The 12,943-nt window shown below is 34.7% G+C and overlaps 2 protein-coding genes across 2 annotated transcripts; both read left to right on the plus strand.

The window, feature by feature from the left end:
- Positions 1 to 5,939: 5,939 nt before the first annotated feature.
- LOC107770944 (non-specific lipid-transfer protein 2-like) lies at positions 5,940 to 7,154 on the plus strand. Its single transcript, XM_016590274.2, has 2 exons — positions 5,940 to 6,378; positions 6,926 to 7,154. Exons 1-2 carry the CDS (start codon positions 6,044 to 6,046, stop codon positions 6,933 to 6,935), a joined length of 345 nt encoding a protein of 114 aa, XP_016445760.1. The 5' UTR covers positions 5,940 to 6,043; the 3' UTR covers positions 6,936 to 7,154.
- A 3,684-nt stretch (positions 7,155 to 10,838) lies between these two features.
- Positions 10,839 to 11,873, plus strand: LOC107770934 (non-specific lipid-transfer protein 2-like). The gene is made up of 2 exons (XM_016590263.2): positions 10,839 to 11,255; positions 11,627 to 11,873. Exons 1-2 carry the CDS (start codon positions 10,921 to 10,923, stop codon positions 11,634 to 11,636), a joined length of 345 nt encoding a protein of 114 aa, XP_016445749.1. The 5' UTR covers positions 10,839 to 10,920; the 3' UTR covers positions 11,637 to 11,873.
- Positions 11,874 to 12,943: the final 1,070 nt, after the last annotated feature.

A 12,943-nucleotide genomic window follows, 5' to 3' on the forward strand; every position in this document is an offset into this window, starting at 1 on the left:
TTGATTCCTTTCCTTTATTTGCTGTGATGTTTTACCCCTCTGAATCCTTTCCCTAAATTAAGTATATTCTGTACCTATACTCAATTGTATACTCTATATTTCTACTATCCCTTATATGGTCAGAATTCAATCTTCCTCGGATTGATTTTATTTCCTTAATTATCTCATTAGTATCCGTTAAGAAGTAACTCCTTGATTAGAGGGAAGTACTTGTATTAATGGGATTCTAATTGTGATTATTGCCATATTTGTATTAAACCTTTACTTGTTACCTTATTTTCTACTCGTTTTCAAAGCTATAAAAACCGTACCCTCTCTTCTTTAAAGACACGAACAATTGAGTTCAAAAATACACACTTACACACTTAAAACTCTCTCTTTATTTACTACTACTTGTGCTACTGCTTTGTCTAGCCGGCTGAAAACTAAGGCTAGACTGTGGAATCCTACTTGCTTTACCTTTCTGCACTTTACTTTTCTCAATTGGTGTGTCCTAGTTAATTTTAAATCTTCAACAACAACATGCTTCTTTAATTGTTTCATCTTCTCTCATTCTTGTTTACTTCTGCTTGTGGTTCTGTTGTGAAACTTGCAGTCTAGTTATATTACCAGCATGCTATAATGTCTCCCCTTCCCCTTTAGATTAATGCACTCCCCTATGTGTGTTTCAAGGCATACTTTGCCAGCCATTTATTGTGTACCTGCCATCCCAAGTCCCTATCCCTTCAATGTGCTTATGTTCTTTCTGACTAGCCTGGGATCATGCCAGTATCAGCGATTCCTGTGCACGTACAACTAGTCCTAAGACCCTTGATGGGGTTATGTGTTTACAATCAAGTGTTTGTGTGTCCCAAACCCCTTGACCCCTTGTGTGATTACTGATTCTATATGTGATCCCATCTAGGGAGTTTGAATTTTGTTTACTACTACAACTGTTTTTCAATCACCTCTATTACTGATTACTTTCAAAGTGGACTTGCCAGTCCAGTTTTTTTTAAAAACAAACTCTTTTTTAAACTATGTCAAGCACCTTCACCTACTCTTAGAATCTAGGTTTTGCCCCCCTTTTGTGTGAGCCTTGCCTTGGGACCCTTGAGCTCCCTCTAAACTTGGACACCTAAGAGTTGGCCCTTCCACACTGCACTCATTCTATTTGGTTATGCAAATCTGGGTGTGAGCACTGCCCGAGATCCCTTGAGGTCCTTAGGGAACTCTGACACACCCAGATATGAGAAAGGCTTTGGAACAATAGTGGCTTTTGAGGTGGTTCATTACATAACTCAGAGAGGAAGTCAAGATCAGGCTTCCTATGGTCGAAACTTCTTACTTTTGCACTTCTTTTGTAATTCAATCATTTGGTCTGTAATAATTTATAAATAATTATGGGGTTGGCTAGTGAAAAGGGAATGGGTAAATATGCATATTTTATCTATCAAAAGGGTAAAAAGCATGTTACTAGGTTTACATTCCTACTTGCGCAATAGAAACTATGCCTAGGACTCATTTCATGCATTAGAGATCATGCTACTTAGGATTTACACTTATTGTTTTCAGCATATCCATTTCATTATCATCACTTAGCAAATCTTGCGTTAAATGTGTTAATAACCAGTGTTTCTGCGATCATGTTCCTACTGCCATGCACACTTAGAGATCCTGTTTTAGGCTAAACAACACTAACAAACATATCCTCTCTGCATATTCTGGAAATCATGTTTTAAACGCTGTAATATTTGTCCATATAGAAATCCTGCTTAGGATTCTGCATATACATCATTCTGCATCTCTGTACATTAGATGCCATGTCTTTAGGACTTCATTTACATTCGCTTAAACACGCTTAGGCTAACCATGAATGCATAAAACAATTTTATTTAGTTTTTACAACCAATTGACAATAATTCTATGTGCTGAACACCTAGAACAACATGTCTTAGGTAATAATAATCTCCAAACGTCTAAATGATCCTGAATAACTACTGAATACTGCTTACGCTTAGGCAAGCCTTAGGTAATCACTTAAATTAAACTGGAACTGCCTCTGTTTAATTCTAGACTGCTACAACCAACAGGCAGGCCTGATTCGGATTTCTTTTCTGAGTTATATAATGAATCTGTTTCTGATTTAAGCACCCTGCTTTAGGATTTTAAAATTCAGACCTTAACTGTGTATGAGTCGTGCTGTCTATATGTACTGTTTGCGGAGGTAAAACTAAGCCTTCTATTTGCTTATATGTTTCCCCCTAATTGCAATTTTTATATGTTTTTGTATGTCACCTTAGGATTTTACCTTTAAACCTAAGGGTCAGCCTATAACCTCCTTCTTATAGGAATATGAGTCCTAAATTCCTCCGGGACTGATAGGAATAGGGCGGGTAACAACATGCAACAGAGGTTGAGACCAATCCTCGCTTTAATACCTTCATGGTGTGGGGAGGGTAGATATGGATATAATGACCGATGCGCTAATACCACGTGTATCCCCTCTTCTGAGGAGTGTCATACCGGGTATTGCAATGATGTGATCCATATTACAAACAAACCTTGGACACCCCTTTTATTTTCATAAGTATGCTTAGACTATAACTCTTTTCAAAATCTTGCTTTTATTGTTTTTCAAATACTTGTGTATTTAAACTCAAAATCTCCTATTATTTGAGCCTTTATTTGTTTATTTGCTAATTGCACAAATTCTCAAAAACTGTCTGGCCGGGAACCATACTAGTGGATCCTGAGGGGTGCCTAACGCCTTACTTTTAGGATAATTTCAAGCCCTTACCCTATCTCTAGTTATCCAACATAGTCATAGTTGGACCTTATAGGTGCCCTAATGCACCTTAAAATCGTTAGGTGACAACTCTTCAAATACCCAATTCCCAAAAAGGAAATGAGTCATTACACCTCATGAATGTCGAAACCCAGACTTTCTCTTCGATGGAAAGGGAAAAGGGGGCGCGACAATAGACTGTATCCCTATATAGATGCTTATGTACTCGGTGACACCCTGCTTTTTGTGAGAGATTTGTATTGAGTTGCAGATGTATTTTTGTTTCTAAAAGTGTTTTTCTCAAAATATTTATTGCTTTAGTGTTTTCTAAAGCTTTTATTGTGTTAAAATTGTTGAGTAGTGGCTTACCTAGTTCCACGATAGGCACCATCATGACTGTTGGTTTTAGGTCGTGACAAATATGTGTACGGGTGAAAACGAGCCCTTTGGACGCCTCGATTATTGATGAAGTAAATGGAGCAGAGATGTGACTATAAGGAACCACAATCAAGGCAATAAGCCCTTCGAATTGAGGTCCCGTCAAAACACCTGCCCTCGGACGAACCGGGGCCACACCCCCTCAGGTCCAATTCGAATCCCTAAACTTTAGAAAATGTTATCAGATAATTGACCATGACTAACAAAGGGCTGTGATATCCGTGCCCTGTCGGATGTCACGACGTGAATCTTGGCACGTATCGACAGAAGATCAGTGATTAGTAAAATAGAAGATTTCCTTTTATAAAATTACACTTAAGGTAAAACTCCCCTACTATATAAAAGGGAGTCCGATTATTCATTAGCATTTTTGTAACAAGCACATCAAGGAAATATGCTCTCATTTTTTCTGTTATTCAGAGTTCTTATTCTTGTTCATCCGTGCTTCGTTATTGTGAGTCCAGGATCAAAGGCTGACATTTCACTGAGGTTGTAACCGAGTCTCGAATCACTCCTTTTAAGTGGTTTGATAATTTATTACGTCCTTTATCTGTTTAGTCTAACGCAATTTATCATTTGTATTGAATTAATCCGCACATCTTTAAAAGCACATATAAATTCAATTGTTATCCGTTTTTAGGGTAAACATAATGGTATACAATCAAAGATTAATTGGCAGTCCAACAAAAATAGCATCTTGTGCAATACACAAGGGGACAGTGGTGGAGGCAAGTTTACCTCTAAGGGTGTTCAAAAAAGAAAAAAAGTTAACAAATAAAAGAGACTGTAGTCGGAATTGAACCAGTGTCCTAGCAAAGATTTTAAACCCCTTTGACCGCTGAGCTATGCTTTTGAACTGTATCAAAGAGATTCAAATAATACAAATCGAATTTTATTTTATATGTACAGTGTAATTTTCTAATAATGGAGATTCGGGTGAATCCCTTCCGCCCTTACATCCGCCCCTTCAAGGGGGGAAAAGATGTAACTAGTCCTTACAAGTTTGTACTTTGTATATGTCACTATTGAAAATTATTAAAGGGTTCCAAAAAAAATTAACAAATAAAAAAGATTGTATTCGGAATTGAACTAGTGTCCTAGTAAAGATTTTAAACCCCTTTGACCACTGAGCTATGTTTTTGGACTATATCAAGGAAATTCAAATAGTACAAATAGGATTTTATTTTATATGTATAGTGTAATTTTCTGGAAAGATTCGGGTGAACCCCTTCCGCCCTTACTTCCGCCCCTTCAAGAGGGGAAAAAGATGTAACTAGTCCTTACAAGCTTGTACTTTGTATATGTCACTACTCAAAATTATGAAGGGGTCGTTTGGTTGGAATATGGGTTATGCCGGTATAAGTTATGCAAGTATAAGTTATGTTGGGATAAGTTATACTGGGATTAGTTATGCTGGGATTGTTGTTTATTCACTGTTTGATATGTTGTATTAAAAATGACAATTGTATAATTTCTAAGAATAAGGTATAAGTTATACCAGTGCTAATTACCTCGCTCTCTATAAGGTATAAGTTATCCCAGTATTATAATTAACATCGAAATAAATTATACCTGATTTACTAACCAAACAAAGTATTAAAGTGATATTAAATTTTTATATCATCTCTATACCTTCTTATACCTCCTACCAAATAACCCCTAAATGGTTCCAAAATGGAATACCGAGAAAAAAACACTTGCAGATTCAAGTGGTTGAATGGCTATACTCTAATGACCTTGATTGGTCATTGTTGTAATCGAGCGAACACTGCAGAAGTAAAATAAACTTCGTCACTCTCTCTAAACAATTCAAGTGACAGGCCTTTAAATCTACTAGTTCTGCAAAATTCAGAAATCCAGTTTATTTGTTCGAGAATATCATATTCACTTTTAATTGTCAAATATTCTAAAAATAAATTTTTATTACTTTTTGTATACCAAGAAAAAAATATTTTTTATTTTATTTTACCTTTAGCATTAATTACTTATTTCAAATCATTTTTCATATTCATTAAGACTATATATCAATTAATATGAGCATCATTATAAAATATGCATTTTATTTATTATTTCTTAAGGAACGTACAAAGTCAGTAGGGGACAAGTAAACGTGTAATGGGTACTACTTATAAATTGTTCATATAAGACAGTGATAGTAAAAACAAATTCACCACTATTTATCAAGTTATACACTGTCACTTGGAGAGTAGGTTAAAATTATTTGACTAGCTAGATATTAAGCTTCCGTAATTATAAAATTTGACAAAATGTTTTAAAAAAATTTAAAAGTATTATTTGTTCATGGAATATAATTAGTTTTTGAAAAAAAGTAATTAAAGTTCTCCAAATTAACTTAGGATAATTGTTGGGTGAAATTTTTTCTTTCACTCACAAAATTTTAACTTCTTTTTTTACGAATAAAATGCATGTATAAATATAACTTCAAACTCTTAAACTCATTGAATAAACAGAATTACGAGAAGGAATTGTGCGATGGGACCATATGTTTCTCCATCAATATAGTATTACTTTTTGAGTGCCTAAATTCTAACGTGGTCCATAAAACATCCTACACGTAAATCTAACTTGATATAAATATAGGCAGCAACACCTTCCTAATTATGTACCATTAAAAAGCATTGAATTAATCCAACTACCAACTAATTCTTTCACTCCTCCATTTGGCCGACCATTAATTTATGTCCAATTTTCTCTCTATAAAAACCCTAGGGTCTCACTAGATTTTGTACACAACACTCAAGGCAATAACATTTGTTGTACTATTCCCCTCTACTTCCTCAAACTACTCTTTGTTATTCTCTAATTTTTCTTTTAAGAATGGAAATGGTTGGCAAGATTGCATATTTCTTGGTTTTGTGCGTGGTGGTGATTGCACCCCATGCCGAGGCACTGAGTTGTGGCCAGGTTCAGTCTGGCCTGGCTCCTTGCCTCCCTTATCTACAAGGCCGTGGCCCTCTCGGAGGCTGTTGTGGTGGTGTTAAAGGTCTGTTGGGTGCAGCCAAGTCCCCAGCTGACCGCAAGACTGCATGCACTTGCCTAAAATCAGCCGCTAATGCTATTAAGGGCATTGATATGGGCAAAGCTGCTGGACTTCCTAGTGCTTGTGGCGTTAACATTCCGTACAAGATCAGTCCCTCCACTGACTGCTCTAAGTATGTTTTTCACTTTCTTTTCTTTCTTACTATGAGTTTACGATCTCCCATTTACATTTTAATGAATTCTTATAGTATCAAGCTAAATCTGACCTACAACAACAAGTAATTAACTTTTCATATCAACCATGGTATGGTATATAGCCGCTCACTCAATTACTTAAACTAAAAATAGTTTGTTGAGGTATAATATATGCATAATTTATGTTTTATAAGTGTATAATTATGTATAAATAATGTATAATCTATGTATATGGCTAGGAAAAGTTTATGTATATATGTATAATTATATATATAATCAATGTATATTCTATGAATATTGTTAGAAAAAGTAAATAATGAATATCGCCGACTCTTTGGATAAAGATCCCAAAAGTTAATGGAGTTATAGTAACAGTACTTAATCAGTAAATTTATATCTATGTCAATTCCTCTGCTATATATTTTTCATTCTGTACATTGAATTGGCTGATGAGTGAAAAGATTATTATACATTGTTAGTACATTTTTTTGGTTAATGTTGGTTTAATCTGTTCTTGTGATGCAGGGTCCAGTAAGGTTGATGAAAGATGGATCAGTTTTCCACAGGATAATTTGGTAGAGTGATCGAGTTTGATCCTGCTTATGGATCCATTTCGATTTTGCGTCTGTTGTCTCTTTTCTTTTTTGTTTGTGTCTTTTGGAGTCACAGTCAGAGTCTTGTAATGAAACTTCAACGGTTGGTTGTATTACAATCCAATCAGCTTGATAATACATCTATATTTCTATGTACTTAATTAATGTCTCTTCTACGCGGATTAATTCCTTCTCTCTGTTTTTTTTTTTATTTTGTTTTTTTCATTTATGTAACTTTAATTTATTCATTGATGGTCTAAAATTATTAACATAATCAGATAGGTTAGATAATGATTGTTGGGATTATGCTTTTCTTGAGTCGAGTGTCTATCGAAAATTGTTTCTATGCGATCTACTTATATCTTTTCAAGACCCCACTTATATTTTTGCAACTAGGTTAGATAAGTATTGAACTTGAGTTGATAATCCAAAAGAAGATATATATATATATATATATATCCCTTTGTCCTAAAAAAGAATAATACAATTCGAATTTCGAGAGTTACACCGGTTGTAACTAATAATAAAATACATATATAGGAGAGGCACTAGGAACACTATAACGGAACGGTGGTAATATGTCGCACAATGGTCTAAACGCCGTCGTCAATATTATCGTTACATTATATAAGCAACAAATAGTCGCAAATAGTCAAAAAGAAAAGGACGGAACGTTGATCGGGTTTATTAATGAATATTTCAGTTTTCGCTGCGCCACATAAAGGATTTCATCAGCGATTATGTTCATGTAAACAAAATATTTAAAATGGTAGACCTCAATTACTTTTCACGGGAACAAAATATTTTACGGCAATGTCAATGACGTGGCAGCCACATAAAAAAAATGTCGTATTTGTCCTAGTATTATATTCCTTAATATTGAATTGGACAATAAATAGTAATTTATTGAACTGAGCAATATAGATCTATTTCAATTAGCAGATATGTGTTCCTAGGTATTCAACTGACAGATATTTGTTCCTAGATATTGAACTAGGCAATAGAGCTATCTCAACAATATCAACAATGAAGACATGCATTTCTTTCTCAACAGCACATCTCTTTCCCAACTTACCCCACTGAATATATATAGTTTTATTGAAATGATTATTCTATACCTTTTAAATCCTTTTGAATTACATGAACATTTAATTTATCTGTATTTTATGAATATTTTTATGTATAAACATTCCGATGGGTCTATCTTTCTCTATGTGAATACACACACGCATATATACACACATGCATACACTAATTAATATTCTATTTCACATAGTATACTTGTATCAATGTTTTAGTATCACATAAATCATCTATCAAAAATATTGAGAATTCACTCCTAAAAGGTCTAGGTCATCCTTTGTCCATTTAGTGCAATTAAACTGTACGCAAAGATTACAAAAAAAAAAAAAAATTACAACTTATATAATTATATATAGTCATGGGTGTATAATAAAAGAAAATTACAACAAATATAATTATATATAGTGTGTGTATAACAAAGTAATATATACCTAACTTATTCAGTTTGTCGAATGATCAGTGCTTTATCATACCTCTCAATGCTCTCATCATTATCATGACAAAATAGAAGGGGAGTCTTGTGTAGCTGGTAATGTTGTTGTCATGTGATTAGGAGGTCATGATCGGTTCAAGCTGTGGAAATAACCTTTTACAAAAATACAAGAGAAAGCTAGGTACAATAGATCATTGTAGTCCGGCTCTTTCCTAAATCCCGCACATAACGAGAGGTTAATGCACCAAACTGTCATTTATTTTTATTTTGACAAAATATTGACACTCCTTGTTTCCCACGTACTGTGTCTAAGAAAGTCAAAAATATACTCTCAAGAACCTGAGCTTGATGTTCACATTGTAAATGGTTAACAAATACTTGGACCCCAAAGCATTAAATGAAAGTTTGCTACGTGCTTGACACGTGTGAGCATGGCATATCTATGGTGGCCTTCACAATTAATATATTTGATTTAAGTCGATTATTCCAATGGCAGTACGTGTCCTATTTCATGTTGTCATTTTGTGCAAAAGTTTCAAGAGTGTCCACCGTCGTGGACCAATAATTTCAAACGCACATCTCGAAAAGGTTTTTGGATATTCATATGAGACTGCTGGATTGGGATGTATTCAGTGCATAAAATAAGCTAAGTGACAAGGTCGATATGGGCAGTCAGTGTCCCCTCTTGAACATTGCAGAAGAAAAAGATAGGGGGCTAATATCATGAACAAATAAAAATGAATCGTATGCTTTGAATTACCTGTCCAAGAAAAAATAGCAGTTTGTGCTATATTTAAGAAGAAAAACGTAAAGTGTCAGACCGCCAGGTGTTAGTTTTGCATTTATTTTGAATTTTATGTTGAAAGATTAATTCCGTAGTGTTTAACCAAAAAATAAAATTTTAGTCAAAGCTAGAATTTAGAAGAACACGAGTTACTGATAATCAAAAGAATGTACAAAATGAAGTAACTTAGATAGCAAGAGAATAATTAAGAGAAAAACAAGTAAACTAAAATTTATTCCAATAGTGTTTCGTGTCCTTACAATTGATTAGATATCTCCCTTTTATAGATATCTTGGAGATATATGTTTTGCCCAAATCATAATGAGGCTATTATGAGTAATTAAAGACATTGAATACTACGTTACATAATCATTACCTTCAATACAAATTCTCTAACGTATTCCACATTTAATGCTCATTAAATGTTGTATCTGTAGTCTTTTCTATTGTTTTCATTCCTTTTGATTCTCGGACATAAATGACTTAGATAGGTACGAGCGCTGAGTTATTTGAATAACTGCCCGTGCCTCTTCCTCTGCCATTTGCTCGTCTGTTGCAACTCGTGCTTTTTGGCTAGTTGTAATTCTTTGACCAGTCTACGTGTCTCGACACGTTACCTTTATATTTAAATACAATTTTTCCCAATACACGTAGCCCATTGGAGAATAATAGTGAAAATATTATTCCACGTAAATATAATTTGCCATGTCTTTTGTGTTTTATTACTAATACTAGCTTGTGAATGTCATTAGCGTAAACTACTAGAGGCAGGGGCGTTTTAATTATGGAGCGAGAAGCCGAAAAATTACACCGTATATTTAAGATAAAATTTATTTTTTACCTCTATATATTACTTCGTTTTGAATTTTCTTGATAACCCAAAAACATAGCTTAGTGATCAAGGGGTTCAAAACTTTTCTAAGATCATTAGTTCAATTCTCACTAGCTACAATCTCTTTTATATGTCACTAATTCAAATCCTACCAGCTACACTATCTTTTAATTTTTTAACTTTTTTTCTTTTTTGAATCCCCTTAAGGAAAAATCCTGGCTCGTCACTAAATAGAGGGTCTGGAAGTTGAAAATAATGCCCATAAAAATTGAAGACAGCAAAACTAGTATCAATTTCAAGTGACAGTCCATTAAATCTGTGGAATATTTGAGAGTAATTAAAGACAACTTTACCACTATTTCCCGAGTCATACTCTAGAAATGTAGGTTACCAAAAATTTACTTTACGAGATTAATTAAGAAGAAAGAGAAAAGGAATGCTAGAAGATTGGGACCATGGTCTAGCTTTATAGATGTCCCATTTCAGAGTGCCTAAATTGTAGCGTGATTCATTAAAAGTCCAACACGTAATTACATACTCTAGTTAATATTAATAGCCAGCGGCACCTCCTTAATTATGTAGCGTGGGAAAGCGTTGAATTTAACTCAACTACTAACAAATTCTCTGATTCCCTACATTGACCAGACCGCATTAATTTATTTCCAATTTCTTATCTATATAAACCCTAAGGTCTCACTAGTTTTTGTACCCAACACTCAAGGCAATAACATTTGTAGTATCTCCTTCTACTTCCTCCAAACTACTCTCTATTGTTCTCTAATTTTTCTTTTAAGAATGGAAATTGTAGGCAAGATTGCATGTTTCGTGGTTTTGTGCATGGTGGTGGTTGCACCCCATGCAGAGGCACTGAGCTGCGGCCAAGTTCAGTCTGGCCTGGCTCCTTGCCTCCCTTATCTACAGGGCCGTGGCCCTCTCGGAGGCTGTTGTGGTGGTGTTAAAGGTCTGTTGGGTGCAGCCAAGTCCCCAGCTGACCGCAAGACTGCATGCACTTGCCTGAAATCAGCCGCTAATGCTATTAAGGGAATTGATATGGGCAAAGCCGCTGGACTCCCTAGTGCTTGTGGCGTTAACATTCCCTACAAGATCAGCCCCTCCACTGACTGCTCCAAGTATGTTATTTACCTTCTTTTCTTTCTTACTAGTATGAGTTTATGATCTCTTCATTTACATTTTAATGAATTTTTATATAATCTGACCTACAACATGAAGTAACTTTTCATATCAACATGGTACTATGGTAACATGAAAAAGTAAAGTAATACTAGTATCAAATTACATTGATGTAAAAATAATTTTTTAGTGTATATAACTTAATATCCTTTTGCGGTCCTTACACTACCCACTTCTTCGTTCTCGCTTCAATTTTTAGTCACTTGAGAGTTGGGTAACATAACTATTTTAGTCACTTCATATAATCATAGATTTCTACTACATTGAATTGTGTGTGTGTGGTTAATGTTGGTTTCATGTGACAATGCAGGGTCCAGTGAGGTTGATGAAAGATGGATCAGTTTTCCACAGGATAATTTGGTAGAGAAGAAGAATAAGAGTGATCGAGTTTGATCCTGCTTATGGATCCATTTCGATTTTGCGTCTGTTGTCTCTTTTCTTTTTTGTTTGTGTCTTTTGGAGTCACAGTCGGAGTCTTGTAGTGAAACTTCAACGGTTGGTTGTATTACAATCCAATCAGCTTGATAATATATACATCTATATTATTAACTACTTAACTTAATGTCTCTTCTACACGGATTAATTCCTTCTCCCTTTTCCATTTTCTTTATTTTCTTTATTTTTTTTCATTTACTATTCATTAATGGTCTAAAATTATTTACATAATCGACTAGGTTAGAGAGTGTTTACGTTGAACAAAAATTCCTAAAACAAGATATATATTATAAATATCTATTTATATACTCCCTTTTCCCTTCATCCCAAAAAGAATAATACAATTCGGATTTTTAGAGTCACGAGTTGTAACTAATAAAATAAGCTGTGAGTAATAAAATACATAAGAGAGGCACTACAACAAAAAGGAACACTATAACGGTATGGTTGTTTGACTCAAAAGATATTAAAATATTTTTGTACAAATCAATTAAAGATGAATTAAAGGTGTAAATCTTAGTTGAGAATAATAATCTCTAGAAAGAGCGATAGATAAAGAGAAAATGGGTCACGAGGTTTCTTTTCATTCATAAGTAGTAATGTCTCTAGAGTTTTTTAATACCGGTTACAAGGTTATTATCCTCCTTTCATACTAAAAGAGAAAATTTTCTAAACTGTAAAAGATAAAATGCAAGGAATATTCGAAGGGATATTTCCAATATCCCCTAATGGCCACACATTATTGCAAGGGTCGTCCAGTCTCTGGTTTGTCTTAGGGTCCTCTCCCTCAGGACGTCAATTCAAAGAGGCTCCGTCAATCGTCGTACTTGTCGTCGGTCGTGATCGGTCAAATTTGGACCTACACAGTTAGTCCCTCCGCTTGTCGGGGTCGCAACTGGGTGCGTCCTTGATGAGCGGACACCATGCGTTCCTATGGAGAAATTTGAGCCGTTGTGACATTACGAAATGGCCAATGAGGGAATGCCAGTGTGCTTAGCAAGACACCAGGTAATATGCACTACTAGAATTCGGCCAAAAAGCGACCAAATATTGACGACCAAATTTGGTCTGTTAAGAAAAGCGACCAAAGTTGGTCGCCAAACTACCGAAAATAATAAAAAAATATTTGAAATAATTTAGCGACCATAGTTGGTCGCTATTTGGACGCAAATTTAGTCAAACTGTTGACTGG

Source organism: Nicotiana tabacum, chromosome 5 (genome assembly GCF_000715075.1).
Source record: "Nicotiana tabacum cultivar K326 chromosome 5, ASM71507v2, whole genome shotgun sequence".
Lineage (NCBI taxonomy): Eukaryota > Viridiplantae > Streptophyta > Magnoliopsida > Solanales > Solanaceae > Nicotiana > Nicotiana tabacum.